General features: G+C 32.2%; 5 protein-coding genes across 5 annotated transcripts; 2 read left to right on the top strand and 3 right to left on the bottom strand.

The window, feature by feature from the left end:
* Window positions 1–462: 462 nt before the first annotated feature.
* LOC123908522 (lactoylglutathione lyase-like) lies at window positions 463–1943 on the bottom strand. The gene is made up of 4 exons (XM_045959189.1): window positions 1781–1943; window positions 1451–1684; window positions 736–811; window positions 463–612 (listed from the first exon to the last, which is right to left on the bottom strand). The coding sequence occupies exons 1-4, from the start codon at window positions 1865–1867 to the stop codon at window positions 572–574; spliced, it is 438 nt and encodes a 145-aa protein (XP_045815145.1). The 5' UTR covers window positions 1868–1943; the 3' UTR covers window positions 463–571.
* Window positions 1944–4047: 2104 nt separating this feature from the next.
* Window positions 4048–5106, bottom strand: LOC123908523 (uncharacterized protein YwkD-like). Its single transcript, XM_045959190.1, has 3 exons — window positions 4711–5106; window positions 4500–4566; window positions 4048–4399 (listed from the first exon to the last, which is right to left on the bottom strand). The coding sequence occupies exons 1-3, from the start codon at window positions 5032–5034 to the stop codon at window positions 4371–4373; spliced, it is 420 nt and encodes a 139-aa protein (XP_045815146.1). The 5' UTR covers window positions 5035–5106; the 3' UTR covers window positions 4048–4370.
* An 815-nt stretch (window positions 5107–5921) lies between these two features.
* On the top strand, window positions 5922–6905 carry LOC123910065 (pre-rRNA-processing protein TSR2 homolog). The gene is made up of 3 exons (XM_045961098.1): window positions 5922–6126; window positions 6215–6306; window positions 6770–6905. The coding sequence occupies exons 1-3, from the start codon at window positions 5928–5930 to the stop codon at window positions 6833–6835; spliced, it is 357 nt and encodes a 118-aa protein (XP_045817054.1). The 5' UTR covers window positions 5922–5927; the 3' UTR covers window positions 6836–6905.
* A 7146-nt stretch (window positions 6906–14051) lies between these two features.
* On the top strand, window positions 14052–16621 carry LOC123908925 (OBERON-like protein). The gene is made up of 4 exons (XM_045959664.1): window positions 14052–14614; window positions 15113–15720; window positions 15817–15883; window positions 16128–16621. Exons 1-4 carry the CDS (start codon window positions 14263–14265, stop codon window positions 16520–16522), a joined length of 1422 nt encoding a protein of 473 aa, XP_045815620.1. The 5' UTR covers window positions 14052–14262; the 3' UTR covers window positions 16523–16621.
* A 2384-nt stretch (window positions 16622–19005) lies between these two features.
* On the bottom strand, window positions 19006–19762 carry LOC123908622. Its single transcript, XM_045959315.1, has one exon. The coding sequence runs from the start codon at window positions 19677–19679 to the stop codon at window positions 19170–19172; it is 510 nt and encodes a 169-aa protein (XP_045815271.1). The 5' UTR covers window positions 19680–19762; the 3' UTR covers window positions 19006–19169.
* Window positions 19763–22627: the final 2865 nt, after the last annotated feature.

Consider the following 22627-nt stretch of genomic DNA (forward strand, 5'->3'; position numbering starts at 1 on the left):
ATCAGTTTAGGAACCAATCTACTAATCTTAACTAATAAGCGTATTACTCTCAAATCATGTAAGAATTTTCCAATAGACACAGGCAGCAACTCCTTTATCTTAATCACACAAAGAAGGTGCGATGCGACGAAGGGGATAAGCACAAGCTCCAAAAATTTCCTTCAATCTTTCATTCGATGCACATTTGCAGACGCTCACACCGCATTGGCTCCCAGAGATGGGTTTAGTATGTTGTGAATTTCTGTTCATTCTGTTGACATATGCATCAGCAGCATTCGTGCTCTATGTTCATGCCTTTAAAGAAGTAGAAAACCTCCTTGCATTGGGTTAGGTAAAGGATTCTTTGCAAATATCTTGTCACAAAGGCATTCAAAGTAGGGAAAGGAAAACGAAATGCAGAGAACAGAAGACTACAATGGATTCCTCTTCTATTCTCTTGCGACAAAAAATCACAAGCAGCAATATCTTATCAAAATCTATCTTTATTTTATGAATAACTGGTATCTAAAATGATAATAAGGTGCATGATTATTATAGTTACATATCATTACACATATGCATATCAAAGTAACTAGGAAGAGTCTTCCTTGCTTGCAACCTCCAAGCCATTACCTGCAAATACAATATATTCATTCATATAAAGAATTCATCTCAAAGCCAATAACCAACCAGTTCGCATACAGTAAGTAATAACAATGCCAAATTTCAATAATAACAGAAAAATTAGAGTCTTACCATCAGGGTCAAAGAAGAAAACTTGTTTAATCTTGCCATTAGGCAGAGATTTCTCAAAAGTTTCAATACCCTTATCCTGCATCATAAAACAAACCCATGAATGCTTCCACAAAACTTCAGATTACTTTATCATAAACTTCTCTCTTCCCAATACGCGTGTATGTATGTTTAGTTTCACTTTTGGAGGAGGCAAAATTGATTGCAAATTTAGAATTTTCCTTAGAATTGATTATGCCTCCAGAAATGATTCTAACTTGAAGCTAGAATCTGAATCTTTTACCTCTACAATCGATTTTTAGTATTGAATTTAATGTTCAATTCAGCTTTACATGAATGTGTCGATCAAACCATAATAATTTTTCGTTCAACTCATTTTTAGTTTACAGAATCAATTTATCCAAATTAAATTTTTGTGATGGCAGAGCCAAATACACACTTAGTTGTGAAATTTTCATTCATGATGCTTGTCAACTATGAAGCATGGACACGGACACAAGACATGTCACAGACACATCGACACTTAAATGACACAATTAAATGACACAAATTAAATGTAATTATAAGTGTCACTGTAGTGCGTATGTCTTATGCGTCTAATCTGAGGAGTGTTTGTGTTTCATAGCTTGACGATAACACAAACCAAACAAGTAACAACATTAAAAAACAATGATATGATATTTGGTAGTATGAAAAAGTGGATGAAAGAAAAGAAAACCTTGAGAGTTTGGAGGAAGGATTGGAAATTAGGGACAGAGAAGCAGAGATGATGGCCTCTAGGGAGATGGGAAGGGTCTTTAACAGGGGAAGCAGCACTCCATGGACCTTCAGGGAGATTGTTGGATGGGTTCCGTTCAATGAGATGAAGATATAGTGAAGAAGATGGAAGGCGCAACCATACAACCTTAAACTCTCCAAACTTGGGACTTTCTACTTCCTCAAATCCAAATATCTGAAAATGATATAGAAATATTGCATGCATCTAAATCAAATCTATGATTATGAATTAAGAAGAGAAGAGAAGAGAAGAGAAGAGAAAGAAAAGAACCTGTCGGTAGAAATTGGCAAGGCGTTTGATGTCGGTGGACTCTCGAGATATATGATTCAGACTCACACCTTCTTCTGCTGCTGCCATTTTTTCGCTTCAATCTTCTAACACTTCAACACAATTCTTCTCGAGAGATATAAGATTTTGTTTTTAATCATTCATGACTAATTTATATTTATTTTAATTTAATGTCAATTATGATAGTTTATGTATTGTTCATGACGTATTTATTATGTCAAATTATGTATGTCCATAATATTTTTGGGTAAATAGTGTCATACCCCCTGCAAAATAGGCGAGTTTTGCGTTACCCCTGCAAAATATTTTTTTGAGATTACCCCCTGCAATGTCAAGATTCCTTGCGTTACCCCCCTGGCTCAACAAGTGGGCATATGACATGGACGAATCTTGACGTGGCATGACACGTGGAAATTAATTTATTTTTTATTTATTTTTAATTGCCAACTCAGTAATTATTTATTTTTTAATTAAAAAAAATGAAAAAAACTTTTTAAAGAAACTTTTTTTTTAAAGAATTCTTTTTTTTAAAGAAACTTTTTTTTTTAAAGAAATTTTTTTATTTAAAGAAACTTTTTTTTTGGTTACTCTATTATTATTAGTTATTATTATTATTATTATTATTATTATTAGTTTTTTGGTTACTATTATTATTATTAGTTTTTTTTTCATCTTCATTTTTTTTGGTTACTCTATTATTAGTTATTATATATATATATATATATATAAGAATTTTTTTATATATATATATAATAACAACTTTTAGTAAAAAAATAAAAACTTTCTTTTAAGTAAGTTCATAAAAATATAACAACTTTTAAGTTTTTTTTTCATTTTTTTAATTAAAAACTCACATTAATTAATGAGTTGGCAATTAAAAATAAATAAAAAATAAATTAATTTCCATGTGTCATGCCACGTCAAGATTCTTCCATGTCATATGCCCACTTGTTGAGCCAGGGGGGTAACGCAAAAAATCTTGACATTGCAGGGGGGTAATCTCAAAAAAATATTTTGCAGGGGGTAACGCAAAACTCGCCTATTTTGCAGGGGGGTATAACACTATTTACCCTATTTTTCAATTGTTAGTTAGTTTAGTGGTGATTGACGCTGAATTTGGTAAGAGGCGCGTAGTTTGATTCCGACAACTTTGATGGGACTGGAAGTACTTGATGGCAGAACCGACCATGAATCAGATTAGACGGTCCGGTAGGTCAGATAATGTTGAAAAAAAAAATTCAATTTTGATTTTTAATAATTAAACTCAAACACAAACAAAAACCACAAGTAGTAATATCACCATATCAACAAAGATATAGCTACATTTTTAGATTAATTAATAGGTAAAGGAAAACAAGACCAATCAAGGAATAAAAAAGGCAGAACACAATTAGTCCTTATTTATGAGAAAAAGGAATATGGAGTGAAATTGTAAACTAATTTTACATCTGTCAATCGATACCAATCATGTTTTCCGTCATATCACCCCACTTTACTTCATCTCTCTATTAGTCTCAAAAGTCTCAATATTGTAACGGGTAAATTACATTCTAGGGACGAAATCGATAGAATCAAATCTCAAAGTAAAAATTCTAATGAATAGAATTCGGTATAAATGAAATTATGCAAACATAAATGAGAGAGTTTTGAAAGAAGATAATTTTTCATTCATTCATCCTCAAAACCAAACATTTCTTTGTATAATTTGCTAAGCCGTTCTATATTGGTTGACTCTCTAGCTATATGGTTCAAACTCACTTCTCCTGCTGCCATTCTTTTTTCTCTCTTAATCTCTTCAACATATGAGATTTCTGTATCTATATCTATTGGAAAACCAAACAATATAATGCTCACCAACACACTCCACTACCCTTTTATTTTATGTCATTAATTTGAACCAATTATTATGTCTTAAAAAATGTTTCATTAACAACTACTTTTTCATACACCACGAAATGATAAATAATTTATGTAATTGAATTAACTACACTTATAGTTAAATTAAATTAATTATCTGATCAACTGAATTAATAATATTTTTTTAGCTTGATTTACCTGTGTTATCGAAGTGTATAAAAAATTATGCGCAGATATCATTACTATGTATAATGCTGGGTGGGCATTTTTTAATTTGGTGGGTACATTATATTTTTACTCCTTTAAACCGATTTTTTATGTTACTTCACATAAGAACTAAGTTGTCCCGATTTATTTAACCTTTATATTTCTTAGGAATTAAATTGCGTTATAATTAGAAACCAAAATAGTTCATTACTTAAAACATACAAACAGCAACAAAATGAAATATGTCCATATAGTTGGTGGTGTCAACTTTCATATTCTCTTGGATTAAACATATATTGCTCAATACAAACGCTACAGAAAATCACAAGTAACAATCACCATCAATCAAAATCTCACATTTTAAGTATTATCATTCGGTCTCGATCAAACGGTCTTAATCTTACTTACTGCACATACAGTCGGTCATAGATGCAGATTGTACCCAATCCAGATCTTATTAATTATTATCATGCATTACACATATGCATGCAAACATCAAACTAACTAATTAGGAGCTTACAACTTCCAAGCCATTACCTGCAAAAGACAATTAATAATTAACTAATAAGGACATTAATAAAAACACTTTAGTATTAATATGATATCACAAAATTAATAATTAATTACATAGTCTTACCATCGGGGTCGTAAAAGAAAACTCGTTTGATAGTGCTATTAGTCTCAAAAATCTCAATACCCTTCTCCTACACAATTAATTACACTTATCAATAACAAATCTAACTATCTAAGTAAAAAAAAAAAAAAACATTGATGTATAACTATTGCTATTAGTATTATTAATATATAAAGCCGTAATAATGGATGAAGAAAAAAGAAAATTATAGTACCTTGAGAGTTTGGATAAAGGAATGAAAATTGGAGATGGTGAAGCATAGATGTTGGCCTGTACGGACACAAGACGGGTCTTTAACAACGGATGACGATGGTGTAGCATCGTCCTCCTTGTTTTTGACACGTTGTAAGATGTGGAGAAGAAAGGAAGAAGAAGGAAGGCTCATCCATACAATTTTGAAGTGATTATCTCCAAAGTTGGGGGTCTCAACTTCCTCAAATCCAAACATTTCTTTGTAAAATTTGGTCAATCTTTTTATGTCGGATGACTCTATAGCTATATGGTTAAGACTCACTCCTTCTCCTACTACTCTTGCCATTTCTTCTCTCTTAATTTAATTTTCTACATAGGATGGAGATTGCAGTATCTATATATTGGGAAACAATATATGCATGCTCATTAATTAAGTAACATAGTATTATTACTCCACCACCATTTCATTTTTTTATGTGATGTGATTAATTCATTTGGACCAATTATTATGTCTACAAAAAAGTTTAATTTACACCCACTTTTCATTATCACGTGAAAAACGTGGTGGACATTTTTTTGGTGGGTGGATTATATTTTCTATTTTTAAATACAACCCTCATTAGAATATGTTTTTGCATAATCATTCATAAAGATAAACTTAAAGATTTAAACAATCTTACAAAGCTTCTCAAACAAAAAAAAAATATCATTTCTATAAAGTATTTTAATTCAACTTGTGTGAAAGAAAAATACTTTAATTATTATAAAAACAATTTGAAAAAGAAAAAAAAAAAACTGAAAAAACACATGAAAGATATCAAATTTCAAAAAAAAAAAAATCCTGACTCTAGTGGAGTGAACAGCAACACTAAATCATGTAAGTATTTTTTTTCACCCTCATAAAAGTAAATTCCATTAATATTTTTAAATAAATAATGTACCAGATCTTGCTTGCAATGTTATTCTTTTGATTCAAAGTTTTGTTATCTAAATTTGTTATCTTGCAATGAACCATTTTTTCCCTTTTAGGATTTGAAATCCAAATATAGTTAATAGATGCAATGCATTCCCTAACAAGTCTCCGTCTCCAACTCATTCATGTAACAATTCCAAATATTTCGCACATTACATTTCATACATATACATTTCCTCTCATTTCTCTCGCACTCTTTGTGTGTGCTGTTTGGACATTGGACAACCAAACACACAGAGAGACGGAGAAATAGGTTCTTAATTCTCATGGATTCCATCAATAGGAACAACCATCGAGAAACAGAACCACTCTCTAGGATTAGGTTGCAAGAGGCTATCATCTTGCTTCTCTCGCGTTGGTATGCACTTCAAATGGCCATCGAGAATCAATGGGGTGGCTGTGATTCCACCCAGAAATCACACCAACTTGCTTCTCATTTATTTTTATGGCTCTCCAAATCCAATGGTGATTGTGTTATTCACTATTTTTTTTCTATTTCATTTTTTTATTCATTGATTCACCCTCCATTATTATGTTTTTGGCTTAATTGCAGCACCAATTTGTGTTGAAGATTTAGAAAATCTACTCCATGAATCCATGTTGCTTACATTCAATACAGAAATAGAAGATGGCAGCATTGAACAGGTATGCACAGACGCACACACACATCTTTTTTTGCCTCTCACATTTTCCATTTCTATAATTTTAATTATCAAAGTTTGCAATCATCGATATCTCATTAGACTAATATTTTTATCATTGGAGAATTTATGTTGGTCATGTTAATTATTGACATCCTTTGTATAAAACTCATGTTACAAGGTAGCAGAACAGTTGCTAGCTATCCATGAAGATTACTTGTTACGCAAGTCATCGTCTTATTAAATTTCGAGCTGGTGGATGGAAGCTTACTCTGAAATTAGCATTTCATAAAGGTTGCCCCGGTAAGTACCATAAGTGTATGTTTGGTATCACGGTGAGTATGTCTCCGTGATTCTTACATATACCGACCGTGATATCAGATATAGGTCAAGTCTAATGTTCTCCCTCTCTTATTATAAAAAGGGAGAAATGACAAATTGCTTCATGTATTTTTGCATGTGGCTAGTTATTGGATATACTTACTACCTTTGATCTTCCTGAAGCAGGGAAATTGATCTTCAGGTTCTTTTAGAATGATTATAGCTAGCTCGAATATGGTGTAGTGTTTTAACATTGGATTCAAAAGTTTTCAACATATATATATGAACAATTTATTTATATTTCAATGCCAAAGGTTTACTAATTAATCATGTATATACTTTCAACATATATGGCACTTAAAGTTTAAAACGTGGTAGATGATTTTTAAACAGTTAATTAATAGTATAATGTTTAGTTTCATCAACATGGGATAAATAATTAAGTATAGCCTAATTTAAACCAGAAACTACTCTTCTAAGATCTTATTTTGGTTTGATACGTCTACCTACGAGACTAACCTTTGGCTTTCGTCTCGGTAGGTGTATTCTTATACATTTTTTCAAAAGAACGTTCATTCATTTCTTTCTTTAGAGTGTAACAAAATATAACAAATTTGTCTCTGATGTAGAGTACTTCCTCCGGCTTTATTTATAGGTAAATATCTCTCGTTTCACACATATTAAGAAAGTTGTTATTTTTACTAAACTACCCCTTATAAATACATTAAATTTTCATTGGAATTATACAAATATGTTAAAAGTAGAACAATTAATTAGGGATACTTTTGGAAGAATAACAATAAATATAGTTGCTTTTAGTAATTTTTGCTTATATTTGAAGTCAAACTACTTTTTTATTGACTTTTACTTATAAATAAGACTGGAGGGAATAAGTCATAGACCTGTGTCTATAGATTTGACCTATTCTCACTTCCGCATAAAATGAGATTTTTCATTGAAAGTGCAAAGATCATTTTAAAAAGTGTCTATTATACGTAATTTATAGGGAACCTCCCCTGAACTTTATCCATATGTAACTAATATCCCCTCTATTTTCTCACATGACACAAACCTCCCTTGCCACTTAACACTGTTAAGTCCGTTAAATGAAAAATAGAAATTGCTTCTCCTAAATTCATACGTGCCTATCATGAAAATTTCTCAACGCATCCACCCACTTTCTCCCCCACTCCCCAAAAAATTCGGAAAACGTTTTCCGAATTTTTTATAGTGTAAATTTTACACTAAAAAACAGTTCGGAACGTATTTTCCGAATTTTTTTAGGTGCGCTAGGGAGTGGGGAGAAATGTTGAGGTGCATTGAGAAATTTTCGCCTATCATTAGTCATTACCCCTCTTCTTCTAAATTCATTCGCCTATTCACTATTCACTCCGAGGAATATTGATTTGCTTCTCACCATGGAAGTAACTAACAACACCAAAAGCATTGGGTATTCTTCTTCATTGTCGATTTCATTTTTGCCACACTTTTGGTCGTTTTCATCCCTTTCGTTCTCGCCGTTTTCATGTTCGCTGCTCTCAGTAACATCGTTTTTGTCTATATTAGGTACTTCCTAATATGTTGCGGTTCTGTCATGTTTCTGCTATTGCTATTGGTTAATTTGCAGGTTCTGTCATGTTTCTAATTTGCAGGTTCTGTGCGCTTTTGTTGCTAAAGGGGGTGTTCTTAATGCTGGTCTTTTTATGTAATAGGTAGCTTATGTTATATTGTATTGGCTGGACATATATTTGTTGTCTGCTATTAACCTGTTGTGGGGGTGCTTGCTTCCTGATTGTATAGCTAAGGACTTTGTTTGTTTTGTGCTTGAACTTTTGAGTTGGGGAGGAGTATTGTTCTTGCTTTGGAGGTTTCCTTTGTACCAGGATCGTTTTTGAGCAGTGATTTTAACATGTCTTATGCCAAATCCATGAGAAAATACTAGGAGGAGGGCTAGCAACACACTCTTTAACAAACACACTCTAACACATTCTCTTCTATTGGTTAAAATTTATATGGGTCTCATAAAAGTTATATGGGTCCACATTTTTTTATGGGACCCATGTGAATTTCAACCAATAAAAGAGAGTGTGTTGGAGTGTGTTTGTTAAAGAGTGTGTTGCTAGTATTATTCAAATAGTAGTTTAGTGTCTAGTGTAAAATTAAATGAATGGTTAACGGATTAGTTAACGGTGTTAAGTTGATAAGAGAGGTTTTTATCTATTTTAAGAGACCTCGAGGGAGGTCAGTGTCAAATGTAAAAATAGAGGGGGTGTATGTGTCATTGAAAGAGACCTCAGAGGAGGTTACTGTAATTTTTCCCTAACTTGATAATTAAGGGTCTTTTTCAACTTAATTAGAGGTTTTGAAAACTAAAAAAAAATAGATTAAACTGGTGGTGAAAACAGAAAAATAAAATTAGAGGTTTTGAGTTAGAATTTAGCTCAAAAAATACAGTTGTATTACAAATGTTACCAGTGTAATTTGATCTCTCCATATATATATATATATATATATTACAATGTTCCTATCAGCTGAATTAAGTATACGGAGACAGAAATACACCGATGGTTAATAGAGTTAGTATAGCAAAAGTGACATGTCTAATATATAATTATATTTGAAAAAACTTTAACAGTAAGACTTAGTAATCTCTCGCTATTTTCTGACAGTTCAATTCAGTCCTAATAAAAATAAAATTCAAATTAGGTCATTCTATTTATATACTGAAGACAAATTAATTTATGATTCGTTATAATATAGAGACTAATTTGTTCATGGTATAAAAATATCAAAGTTAATTTAGATTTAATTTTTGCCAAAAACATAATTGAATTGTAAATAATTTATGAAAGATCAAAATGAATCTTGACTAAAACTTTAAAGATTTTTTTAAAATAAAACTTTAAAGATATTCATTTTAGAATAGAGGAAATAGTTTTATAACCTCAATAATTAATTAATTTTTAGTCAAAAAGAAAAACCAATAGTAAATTTCTCGATTTGTTATTGCTTTAATTTTATTTGACTTTGACCAAGTATATTGATTAATATTCCATTAATTTTATTTATATTTGACTAAAACAAAAATAAATAAATAAATAAATGAAAAATGAGTGTTTCATAGGTAAGTTCCCTTTATATTCAACTTCATTCCGTAGTATACAACACATGGTTGCTCACTCATTAAAGTTCTTGTCTCTCCCTCTCTTGCTTTCAGTTTCATCGTTCAAATATTTGTCCATCTCTATCTCTCTCTCCCAAAATTTCTTCTCACAATTAATCCATAGAAAGAATCGTAAACGCTAGCTAGCTATAGTACTTCTAATGGCGAAGAACAACAGACACAACAATGATCCCACTGGTTTAAATCTCCCCCCAGTAGCCGCTGATCAAATCGGTCAAGGACTACCATATGCGCCGATTAATTTTCCCAAGCAAGGTGATGTTTGGGGTTGGAAAACCGGTAAACGACTGCAACCCAATGGTTGCTTTCAAGATCGATATTTGTACTTACCGGAACGATTAAGCTCTGGATCCGATAGTAAAGATCAACACACCTTCCGTAGTAAGCTCTCTGTTGAACGCTACATCAGGTCCACTTTTCCTGATGCCAATGTTGATGCATTCTTTGCTTCATTCACTTGGAGGATTCCCGCCGTAGCTGAAGGTTTTTTTCACTCTTCTCAATCTCATTTTTCATGATAACTAGATAGTTCATTCGATTTTTATAGATTGTTTAATTTTATTGCATTTTATTCATTTATTGTGAGAATTTAGGGTTTTATCTACTTTAGGGTTTTAATAATCAAAATAAGTTATATGATATGATTGTTAACCCACTTGGATTGGTCTAGTGGTGTTGGCTTGAGACCTTGGAGTGTGCTCCTCTCAAGGTCTCAGGTTCGATTCCTCCTGATGCCAATTTCGGGTTGGGCTAATCCATACGGAATAAAAAAAAAACTTTGGCTTTAAACAGAACCCCCGCAAGTAGGCAATGAGATGGGTCCCCTTGGATTAGTCGGTCATTGGGTTGCTTTGCACCTTTGTTTGATTGAATATTTTGTGCTTTAAATCAGGTTTACCATATCATGGAACTGGTCCGACGAAAGTAACAATGACCGGAAGCACTTCACAAGTTATATTAAGGGAGGAATATCATTCCCAAATATTGAATCTGGAGGCTGAGATTGATGATATTCTGGCGGCTCTTAGAAAGTCGCAAGAGCTTGAATATAAGGTGGCGGAAGAAAGGCTGCATGCACAAAAGATCTATATTCAAAATTTATATGAGCAACTACAATGTGTAGTGACTGAATTAGAATGCCCTAACGTAACTCATTCAGGGTCGTTGTTCCGTGCTATTAGGGAAAAAAAGGAACAAATAAAGCAAGAAAAGGAGAAATTCAACGAGATGAAAATGGTGGCAAGTGGTTTCGGTAGGATTTCCAGAGATATTTTAAAGGAACACTTTGCTTACGAATAATAGATTAAGATTCACTTTGGATTAGCATCATCTTTGTAGGAATTTTGGAATAATCAAATTATGTTATACTAAGTTATATGATTGTCTAGTTACTGAATTGTTTTAAACAAAAATAACTTGTGGATGTTTACATGGAAGTTTGATTGAGAATATCGAAATACAAAACATTCATTTTAAATTTTGCAATAAATTAATAGTTGTCAATGCTTGCTCTAAATTTATGGATCTTGAGTAAATTTGAATTTTTAAACCGTTTACAATATAGATTTAATCTAATGTAATTATATTCATTAAGCCACTATGTAATTTTAACAGGTTGCGTCTAAATTGAATAATTTTTTTTTGTTGTGTTTTTTATAAAAAAAAATTCAAATATTTTGATATCAGAGACAAATTAATTCATAATTCATTATAATAAAAATATAACTCTAATTAGTTTCTATTGTTTTCATGTCGGGGATAAATTAGTTTATGATTCATTATAATAGAGGGACTAATTTGTGCCTAATATAAAAATATCTGAGATTAATTTGAGTTATTTTTGTGAGAAATTGAACTAGGCCGTCAAAATGAGTGTAACTTTTTACCTAAATAAATTTGTTTTAGTAGTAAAATAAATGTCATTATCATTTTTCAATTTAGTAAATTTTTCCAATTGTGCACTCAGTCAAATATTTATTATTTACAAAATTTCCAAAGATTATATTTCACTTTGTACTTATGACGAAGAGAAACACACTCATAGTTAATAGAATTAGTTTAGTAAAAGTAATACTATGTCTCATGACATCAAAATTATTTTGGCAAAAATTTTAAGAATGGAGACTCGTTATGATCTTTCGTAATTTTCTGACAGTTCAGTTGACAATTCTAACCACCATACTACTTTGGACGAGCAATTTTATTTCATCCCACTAAGTGAATACCTTTGTTGTTGGACTGTCTCTAGATGAAATTACGAGTGATTTGATTAATATTATCATAAATGCTTTAAAGGAGTCAAACAATTTGCATGTAGTAGGAAGGGGTGGAGGTGAGGACAGATGAAGCTAATGTCAAGTGGCCTGATTTGTTTAATAGTCTGTTTTTCTAATAAGCAAGCCACGACTAAATTTTATCAATAATAAAATGGAAATCACTTCTCTTGGCTCTCCCTTTGAGAATTGGGAAGCCTGGATATTTATTTGGGATATGGTGTAATATTCGAGTAACTTTTAGGTTGAACTTCTCTCTAGCAAATATATCGCTAGGCCAAATTTCCTCCTCAACTTGGTCTTCTATTATTCGAGCAAAAGACATCCTCAAAGACAGTTTCTCTTGGCGTGTAGGTTCGGAATCTTCTTCCTTTTGGTTCACCCCTTGGACCACTCTTGGCCGTCTTGGATCACTCCCCTATATCAATAATATATACATGATATGCAACTCTCAGTAAAATATGTCTTTTCCACGGGAAATCCAAATACTCAATGTCTATACACTCATCTCTCTCGGTTGGTTTCTGATGTCATTAACAACACTAACATCAAGTTCAATGATTCCATCGAAGACCCCTTCATTTGGACCAACAACAAAAATGACACATACACTACTAAAAGTGGCTGTAACTGGTTACTTTTCCTAAGGGACCCTGTAATAACTCAAAATCATTTACACTCTTAGTCTTGGATATGGGAACATCAACTTACTGAAAAGATTACATTCTTCTTTTGGCTGGCTTGTCACAATTTAGTGCCTACCCTCTCTTACTAAATCACCGCAAAATGAGTCCTTCTGCCACTTGCACTCATTGTGGCCAAGATAAATCATTTATTCATTGCATTCAGTACCGTGAGTTCTCTCGTACACTTTGAAACCACATTGGTTTTCACAATCTGGATTTCTTCTCAAATTTGGATGTGTGCGATTGGCTCAAGCTGGGAGCCACAACTTCACAGGCTCACACTTTCTTAGCTGATGTCTGGTGGTATTGGAGACACCACAACTTGGTGTGCCTGAACAATGAGACTTAGTCCCTCACTTGAATTTCCTTCAACATCCGAACTATGGTCGAAACCTTCATAAACTATTTCTCCTCCGCTTCTAACGACGGCCTACTTGATAGATATATCAAGTGGAACAATAATAAATACTCTTGTGTCATTCTTAATGTGGACGAAAGTTGTCTCAGTTCTCCCGTTCGATCTGGATTTGACGACATTATTAGAAACACCTTTGACCACTATCTTGCAAGCTTCTCTAGCTTCATTCAAGGGTCGTCTGACATTTTGCTCTCTAAACCGTATGCTATCTACAAGGGCATCTTGCTGGCCAAAAACATGGGTATTGACGAACTTGTCTGCTACTCTGATTCTTTACACTATGTCAACCTCATCAAAGGTCCCCAAGTTAAATATCATATCCATGATGTGTTGATCCAAGACATCAAGGAACTTCTCTCTCAAACCAATGTTACTCTTTATCACACACTTATATAGAGAAATCAATGTACATATTTCTTCGCTAAACTTTGAACCTCTTCAGATGTTGACTTATTAACTCATTCTTCTCCTCCGGAAGGCGCTCGTGATCTTCTTAAGAAGACACAATATGAACCTTCTTTCTTCATGAATAATTTTTTCCTTTAATTTTGTTTTTCCTTTTTTCTTTAGCTTCCTTACAAAAAAAAAACTATAAAATAAACAATCTTAGCTGTCATTATAATCAAAAGAAAATTACTTTTTTTTTTTGGAGACAATGGGGCTAAAGCCCAAGAAAATTACTTTTAAGTACATATATATCTAATATATATTATAAATCGAATCTTTTAAGTTCATTAAAAAATTGATATATTTAATATATATTATAAAATGAATACATTAATTTTTTAATAATCTAAAAAAACTCTTTTTAATATTTTTGGCATAGAATATCTGGAATATTTATAGAAGGTGTACTTGCTACTACTCTTTTTGTTAAACACTTTAACCCCCCCCCCCCCCCCCCCCCCCCATCCCATAGTACACAACAGACAACACAACACAACACATACTCACTCACTTCACGCTCTTCTCTTCTCTATCTCTCTCTCTCTCTCTTTGTTTTTCTGTTTCCCCAGAAAAAGTCAAACTCTCTCTCTCTCTCTCAACATTTCTTCTCACAAGTAATCCATAAACCCTAATGGGGAAGAACAAGAGACGCGACAGTGATCACACTGCTTTAAATCTTCCACCAGTAGCCGCTGATCAAACCGGCGAAGGATTACCTTACGCGCCGATTAACTTTCCCGACCAAGGCGACGTTTGGGGTTGGAAAACCGGTAAACGACTTCAATCCAACGGTTGTTTTCAAGATCGGTATCTTTTCTCACCGGTTCGATTCAAACCTGGATCCAAACGTAAACATCGACACACTTTCGCTAGCAAACTCTCTGTTGAACGTTACATCAAGTCCACTTTTCCCGATGCTGATGTTGATAAGTTCTTTGCTTCGTTTACATGGAGAATTCCTGCAGCTGAAGCTCCGAACAACGGTTTTTTTCTTTTTCTTTTTCTTTTTCACTCTTCTAAATCTTTTTTTTTATGATAATAATTAGATAGTTTATTCAATGTTTAATTTTAGATTGCATTTTATTCATTTATTGCGAGGATTTAGGGTTTTTATTACTGATCTATTCATTTTTATTTCAATTTTTTGTTCATTAATTATATAGATCTATAATGATTTTAATGCATGATTTTCGTTCTGGATTGTGCTGTTTATGTGGGTGTAAATTTTGGAGATTTTATGGAATTTGGATTTCAGCTGGGTTTAATTAAGTTGTTGAATTTATGAATTGATTTTATATTTAATTTAATTCAAATCTTTGATTTATGATTAATAATAGGTGATGAATTTTACTCATGTGAAATTTTTTTAAAAAAATGCAATTTTTTTGCTTCCATTGGTAAATGTAGGTAGATTTTGAAGCTTGAGATGATTATTTTTTTGCTAAATAATAACTCTTGGTGTTGTTTTAATTGTATGGTAGGAGACAATGTGATGCCGATATCTGCTGTACCTCTTCATGCTGTACCGCTTCAACAGATACCACAGGTAGTGGAACCGGACTATGTGGAACCGGACTATGACGACAACAGTAAGATTGGTGTTGTTTGGTGCAAAGCTAGGAATAAAATGTGTGACAGCCTGAAGTTTAATGTAATGGAAAAGTATTTACCGGCCATGCCTTGTGATGTATGTTGTTCGGAGTCTGAGTTTTGCCGGGATTGTTCCTGCATTCTGTGTAGCAAAACTGTTAGTTTTGATCATGGCGGCTACAGTTATATTAAGTGCTTAGTAAATGGTGGTGATGGAATATGTGGCCATGTTGCTCATTTGGAATGTGCGCTTCGATCTCAATTGGCTGGCACAGTTGCAAAAAGTATTGGATTAGATGTTGAGTACCATTGTCGGCGATGTGATGGGAGGACGAATCTTCTTTCCCATGTTGAAACACTTTATCAATCGTGTAAGTCTGTTGATTTGGATGATGAAATTAAGAAGAAGATTTTAGACCTTGGTGCTTGCATCTTGCGTGGTTCAAAGATACCCGTTGCGAAAGAGCTGCTGAATTGTGTTGAATTGGCCATTTCAAAGGTATTTTCAAATGTGTTTTGGTGATAGAAATATAAAAATGTATTTTTTTAAATCTAATAGGATTATTATCTGACCAAATTGATAATTTTGTATCAGCTTAAATGTGTGGCCAATAATGAAGATATCAAGAACGGGGGTGACAATCTTATGGCTCATTCTGAAGGTAAATGTTCTCTCCTACTTTCCACTCATATCAGAGCTCCTTTAGCAAGGATAGGATTGCATGCTTAGGGTAGTGTAGAACATCATATATGTCAGTTTTTTCCCTTGCAAGATGTTAGATACATAAAGTCAGTATTAACTATAATCTTTGTCTTCTGCGCCTGTTGACACTTGACATTACTAATCTTGTAAATTCAGTTTGCTTTGCACCTTTGTATGATTGAATATTTTGTGCTTTCAATCAGGCTTACCAGATCATGGCACTGATCCGATGGAAGTAACAATGAATGGAAGCCCTTTCAATCAGGCTTATCATTCCCAAATATTGAATATTGAGGCTGAGGTGGGTGACATTCTGGTGGCTCTTAGAAAGTCGCAAGAGCTTGAATATAAGGTGGCGGAAGAAAGGCTCCATGAACAAAAGAGATATATTCAGAATTTATATGAGCGACTACAATCTGAAGTGACTGAGCTGGAATCCCCTAACTTAACTCACTCAGAGCCCTTGTTTCGTGCTATCGGGGAAAGGAAGGAACAAATAAAACGAGAATTAGAGAAATTTAAAGAGATGAAATTGGTGGCAAGTGGTTTTGGTAGGATTTCAAGAGATATTTTAAAGGAACACTTTGCTTACAAGTAATAGATTAGGACTCACTTTGGATTAGCTTAATCTTTGTAGAAATTTTTGAATAATCTAGTTATATGATTGTCCGGTTACTGTAGTTTTTTTTTTTTTTTTTTTTAAAAAAATACCTTGTGGATGTTTACATAGAAGTTTGATTGAGAAGATCGAAATACAAAAGTTCATTTTAATTTCTGCAATAAACCGCTGTCTATTTTGCTCTAAATTTATAGATCTTGAGTTGGGATGGCAATGCGTAGGTATGGGTAGGGTACTATAGTATCCATCTCCATATCCGCAGTTTGAAAAAATACTTGTACCTATTTCCATACTCGCATGGGTAACAATCTTTGTACCCGTCTCCATACCCTATGGGTACCTAAGTACTCGTACCTGTTATCCACATTTTTGCCAAAACTAAATAGATCAATTATAAAATATCATTTTAATAAAATTTAAAAAATGTAAAGATTTTAACGTTGACTCAGGAAAATTATAAACAAAATTATTAGTAATCTCATGGTGGAGTTCATATCTTTGATGACATTCACATTTTGTTTGCATTATATTATAAATAAAATTTTTTTTATTAATAATGTGTAATAGTTTAATAGTGTTGTATTTTATTTAAATTGATATAATATATAGTAATATAAATAAAATAAATAAATATATACTATGTGGGTATGGAGCGGGGTGGGTACTACGATACACGTACCCGCACCCATACCCACTCACTTTATGGGTAATTACTCATATTTGTGCCCGTAACCAAAATGCGGATTTTTATCCTACCCGTTGTGGGTATTTTTTGTGGATACCCGATGGGTATGAGTCAAATTGTCATCCCTAATTTTGAGAGAAAAGTTGAATTTTTTGAACCGTTTACAATTTATATTTACTCTAACTCAAATTTACAAAATTAGTTCCACAAAGTTGTTTCCCTAATATTAACACTAAATTGTATTCATTAAGCCACAACCACGGTACACGGGTTTTTCTCCCAAGCATTGTCAACTGGCATTTTCCACCAAGCTGTTACACCGGACATCTTCTCTTTTGTTTCTCCTTCCTTCTCTTAACAGAGACGGTGAAATTAAGAGAGAGATAAGGAGTTATGAAATAGAAGGAGAAAAAAATTCAATATTCGATTGTGTTAACATGCTCCATTATACCAGGTATATTTTGCTATCAAGACTTGTGAAACTTCAAAGTTCAAGGAGGAAAAGTATTTTTACAAACTGCAAAAATAAACAACCTCTAAAAATTTCCCTCGTAACCTTTTCAATTATATTGTTGGATCATGAGGAGAATTTCAGGATTACATTGATTCTATCCATTTATATATAATATAATATATTGTTTGACGTTTTTTTTTTATCAAATGTAGGACTTCTAACTTATTTGTTTGAATTAAGTCGTTGAAAATAAAGTTATGAGTCATGCTAATATATGTGCTAAGAGCATCTTTGATGCATGATCATTTGTGTTAGCTATTTATTACCGTGAGGTATTTACCGTGAGCTATTTATTAACTTCATTTCATAATTTTTTACCGTGAGCTAGTAACTTATTTTGATAAATTTCTCACATTTGTACAAATGCTTATACTCTTTCATTTTCCCCATGAAAAGGATATCGAAATAACATCACAAATTATTATGGACCCAAAAAAAAACATCACACTTTGAGAAAATTTATTGGACCCACATTATAAGAACCACATTCTATCCCAAAAAAAGAACCACATAATTGATTGTAGGAATGATTAGAGAAGCTGAAATTTGGAACAAAAAATTGAAGTATTTGACGGTCCCTATTAACTCAAGGTAGCAAACTCATGTGCCCTCGTAAATTCTTATCACATTTCTTTGCTGAAAGCAGTTATTGCATCGGCACAGTGATTGTTTTTATTGTCCGATGATAAATCAATAGACGAGATTAAATACTATATAAAACTAACCAAATTAATTAAATAAATAGGTCTTCTAATTTTTTTTTTTGCGATTGAGATTGTCTATTGCGTGAAGCAGGCGATCCAATCCAAATCCCACCACCTCAACCATACTCCTATTCTAAATAATATAAGAGACATTCGCGTCAACAAAAAAATAATTTATTTGAATACCAAAAAATATTTTAATTTATTTGGTTTCATGATCTATAATTAGATTAAATGCATAATTTTTTTTTCACCGCAGTATTCAGTTTACTAGATCGTCTAATCTGTTTTGTGGGTCAGTATTGACATCAAGTAATTTTTAACCCTCTCTTGATCGCAATTGTCGGAATCAAACTATGACCTTCCTTACCATGTTCAGCGTCAATCGCTACTGAACCACCTAATTGGCTTATTAAGACCATGTGGGTAATACTAAAACAAAAATAACTAATAATGGCATAATGCTATCATAAAATCATCACACACACACGTGCAAAAGAATGAGGAAATTCAACATTGCCTCCTCAACACAATTCCACAACAACAAACACTGTTACCATGTGAAAAATAAATTATTAAAAATAAAACAGCACCTGTCTGGTCTGTGATTAAGAATTCCAAATTCTAATCCAACAACAAATTATGTCGCAAATGAAATTAAAAAAACAACAAAACAAAGTTCAATTATTATAATTAATAATAATTATAATTTTTTAACAAAATTCACTGAACAAGCACGAGTGTGTTACCACCACCACCAATAGCTTCAGCAATGTTCTCATCATAATCAGCCTTAGGCACCGTCACTACAAGCACGCCGTCGACGAACACGGCGGTGGCAAGCTCCGGAACAACAGATTCCGGCAAACGGAACCTCCAGATATCAGGATTAAGATCATCCAAACAAAAGTGAAGTGACTGACTTGCCCTTACAACAATCTTAGTGACACCTGGATGGATATGAAGCGTGTGAGTCTCCACGTGACCGAGTGACGAGTCAGTTTCCGCCATGAATCGGAAACAGTTAACTGATTCTTCAACTGACACGTCAGCATCGGAACGTAACGGAATTTGAAGGATCTTGCTGAACACGTGAGGAAGACGACGTAGTTTGCAGTTGTTGTTGGAGAAATTAGCGAAGAGTGTTTCAGCTTGAGACAGTGGATTCATGATGTTGTAATCGATTGTTATGTTCCATTTTCTACTGAACTTTGTTGTTTCTTCAACCTTCATGTTATGTTCTGCAACTCACTCACACACACGCACTCTTCTACTTTGATGATATATAGATAGATTGATTCTCTTTTCTAATTGAAAATTTTGACTTAAATAGTACAAATGTAGTTGATTAAATGAAAATCAAAGTAAAATAAGTTTGTCAAAAAGAAAATTAAAGTAAAATAATTTAGTCAAAAAAAAAATCAAAGTAAAATAATGAAACTGATATTTTTTTTATTTATTAGGAAAAATTATATTAAAAAAGTAGTATATATTTTTCTCTCTCTCTTTTTTTTTGTATAATAATCCTATTAAAAAATAAACTTATGAAATAAATTATATTTGATATGTGTACTAAATGTGGTACATCTCTCAAACCACATACACCTTTATGATTAGGCGTGTCGCGGTGTCCGACACTAGTATGACACTCTTATGATACATGTCGGATAGCTGATACCGGTGTCGGAAAAAAGTCAATTTTTTTTTACTTTGACCGATGTCCGACACTTGTAAGACATTCGTACGACACGTATCGGACAAGTGTCCCAAAAAAAATATTTTTTCTTTCCTTATGCTCTCCTTAGGCACCTATCAGACATATCTACAAGAGTTAAAGATGTGCCGAAACAACAATATTGATCAATGAGGAACTGAAAACATTACATTTTGATTACAATATTTTTAGTTTTTTCGATAGTAGATGGATAAACAAAGGTAAAATACTATCATATTGTTTTAAATTTTTTTTAAGAAATAACTTACTTAAATTAGATTTACATGTATATATTTTGATTAACAATTTATATGTTTTATAAATATGTGGCGGTGTCGGTGTTGCGATGTCCGTGTCGTGTCGCGGTGTCTGTGTCGGAGTCCAGACTTCATAGCTCAACACTACAATTTGAACTTTAATTCTTATTTATTTATTTTTTTGAAACAGAACTTTAATTCTTATTGGTTCAATTGAAATATTTAATCTGAATTTAAATATACACAAAATTTGTTTCAATAAAGTTAATGTATTTAGTAAAAAATTTAAACTAAATACATTGATTTTTTGTTTTGACCAACTCTTTAATGTTTTCCGTTTTTTCTTTTCCTTTTCTACAAGACCATTGATTTTCTTTTATAGTAAAAAACTCCATTAAGTTTTATTTTTTGGTGTTAATGCTATGATTTCTAAGGAAAGGGGACGAATATTTAGAATTCGACAACGAGATAAGTAAAATCTGGTTAAAAATTGTTTTCGCTAGAAATCAAACTTCGATTGTCCTAAACAATTAATCTTAAGGAAAATTCATTAGCCAATTGAGTCCAATATCTTAATTAAAATTCCACTATTTGATAAGAAAATAACATCAATCGATAAGAGAAAATTTTATGTGTAATTGGCTTGATGGACATAATTTTAGTCTAATTCCATCCATTTTTGTGTTTTGAATTTTATGCGAGCTTTCACGGTTTTGTCTTTTGCAAAAGACGTATTAATAAATTGAGAAATGTGAACGTTGTTTATAACCTACTTTTACCCTTGATTTTCAATCAATTTGAGATTATTTTATTTACTGAAGTAGCCTTTCAATTGAGGCTATTTAAATGGTCGTAAGGCCTAAAATGTGATATAAGGTCGACCCGTACTTAGAGCGTCAATCTTCCGACCTCAAATCCGCAACACTGCATCTCTAAGATATTGTCAATTAGTCCTTATGTAATATCTCGCAATTTTGTCTCATGCAAATCGCACCACCGTGATTCCATTTTCTAAACCTTTCATATCGAGGAAGTATGAAATTACAGTATCCTACCACTTTGATTCATATTTTAATATTTACTAATTAATTTGTCGAAGAATAAAAATATTTACTAATTAAATTAGTTTAAAATTACAGTATTATGCAATGTACGAGATTGTAAAATTTTGTGACCCATTTTATAAGACTCTTTTCAAAGTTCAAGGTGCATTAATTAAATTTTCACAAAAATACCCCTAACTAAATGAAGAAAAGTAAAATATTACTATTTATCTCTCTTAATAATTGAAGGAAAATTTTGTAAAGAGAAGATATATGATTGACAAATTCAATACAAAAAATATTTTTCTTAATTCTTGTGCATTTGTGAAAGGTGTCGTATATTGGAATGAAGGGATGAAAATGCAATTTACTCTTATAAATATTTACTATTTTCGCGTAAGAAAAAAAAAATGAAGAAATGATATCAAAATGGAAAATTTATTTATATGCCTAGTTGTTGTTATTATATTAATCTCTTTTTTTATAAAAATATTATATTAATAATTTATAGAATGCATTTTTTTTTGTAAGGAAGCTAAAAGAAAAACTAGTCACGAAGAAAGAAGATTCTCATTGTGTCATTCTTAAGAAAGATCACGAATACTTTCTTTGTTTCATTGTAAAAATTATAGATTTTCTCATCTCACATTTATTCTCAATCGAAATAAAATTGAAATTCAGATTTCTTTATGCATCTAAATAGTAATATATTAAATTATGTCGTCATTTTCTTAATTTTAATTATTTGAACCAAACAATATAGATTTTTTTGACAAACCTACTATATTGTTTTTGTGATTCTAATCTCTCAAGATAACTTATATCAATAATTCATACATATTTAATGGAGATCGAACTCCTAACCAAAATAGTTAAGAATCCCACACATTTACTATTTATCACCATGTTACATGTTAATATCTCACCTAAACTTTTTATCCACACAAAAATAACAAACATCGTCCTTGCATGCCAGTGCTCGAAAACATATAAAAGGAATGATTTGTTTTAATTAAACTTTCTCATGCATATCTTTAAAAAATCGTGTGGATGACATGCCTTTATAGTTTGCTTTTTTATTGATAGTATGAGAAAAGTACTACAGATGGAATATGTCAAAAAATACAATAACTAGTAATGAGACATGTTGTCTTGGCTCAAAGATCT

This window comes from Trifolium pratense, linkage group LG2 (assembly GCF_020283565.1).
Source record: "Trifolium pratense cultivar HEN17-A07 linkage group LG2, ARS_RC_1.1, whole genome shotgun sequence".
Taxonomy (NCBI): Eukaryota; Viridiplantae; Streptophyta; class Magnoliopsida; order Fabales; family Fabaceae; genus Trifolium; species Trifolium pratense.

Bases quoted from the DNA above. Each gene is read 5' to 3' on its own strand.
- LOC123908522 (XM_045959189.1), bottom strand. From the start codon at position 1,867: ATGGCAGCAGCAGAAGAAGGTGTGAGTCTGAATCATATATCTCGAGAG. The intron at 1,685-1,780 runs GTTCTTTTCTTT...TATCATTTTCAG, and splicing joins TTGCCAATTTCTACCGACAG to ATATTTGGATTTGAGGAAGT. The intron at 613-735 runs GTAAGACTCTAA...TTGTATTTGCAG, and splicing joins TTTCTTCTTTGACCCTGATG to GTAATGGCTTGGAGGTTGCA.
- LOC123908523 (XM_045959190.1), bottom strand. From the start codon at position 5,034: ATGGCAAGAGTAGTAGGAGAAGGAGTGAGTCTTAACCATATAGCTATA. The intron at 4,567-4,710 runs GTACTATAATTT...TTAATTGTGTAG, and splicing joins CCTTTATCCAAACTCTCAAG to GAGAAGGGTATTGAGATTTT. The intron at 4,400-4,499 runs GTAAGACTATGT...TGTCTTTTGCAG, and splicing joins TTTCTTTTACGACCCCGATG to GTAATGGCTTGGAAGTTGTA.
- LOC123910065 (XM_045961098.1), top strand. From the start codon at position 5,928: ATGGATTCCATCAATAGGAACAACCATCGAGAAACAGAACCACTCTCT. The intron at 6,127-6,214 runs GTGATTGTGTTA...GCTTAATTGCAG, and splicing joins ATGGCTCTCCAAATCCAATG to CACCAATTTGTGTTGAAGAT. The intron at 6,307-6,769 runs GTATGCACAGAC...GCATGTGGCTAG, and splicing joins AAGATGGCAGCATTGAACAG to TTATTGGATATACTTACTAC.
- LOC123908925 (XM_045959664.1), top strand. From the start codon at position 14,263: ATGGGGAAGAACAAGAGACGCGACAGTGATCACACTGCTTTAAATCTT. The intron at 14,615-15,112 runs GTTTTTTTCTTT...ATTGTATGGTAG, and splicing joins AGCTGAAGCTCCGAACAACG to GAGACAATGTGATGCCGATA. The intron at 15,884-16,127 runs GTAAATGTTCTC...GCTTTCAATCAG, and splicing joins TCTTATGGCTCATTCTGAAG to GCTTACCAGATCATGGCACT.
- LOC123908622 (XM_045959315.1), bottom strand. From the start codon at position 19,679: ATGAAGGTTGAAGAAACAACAAAGTTCAGTAGAAAATGGAACATAACA.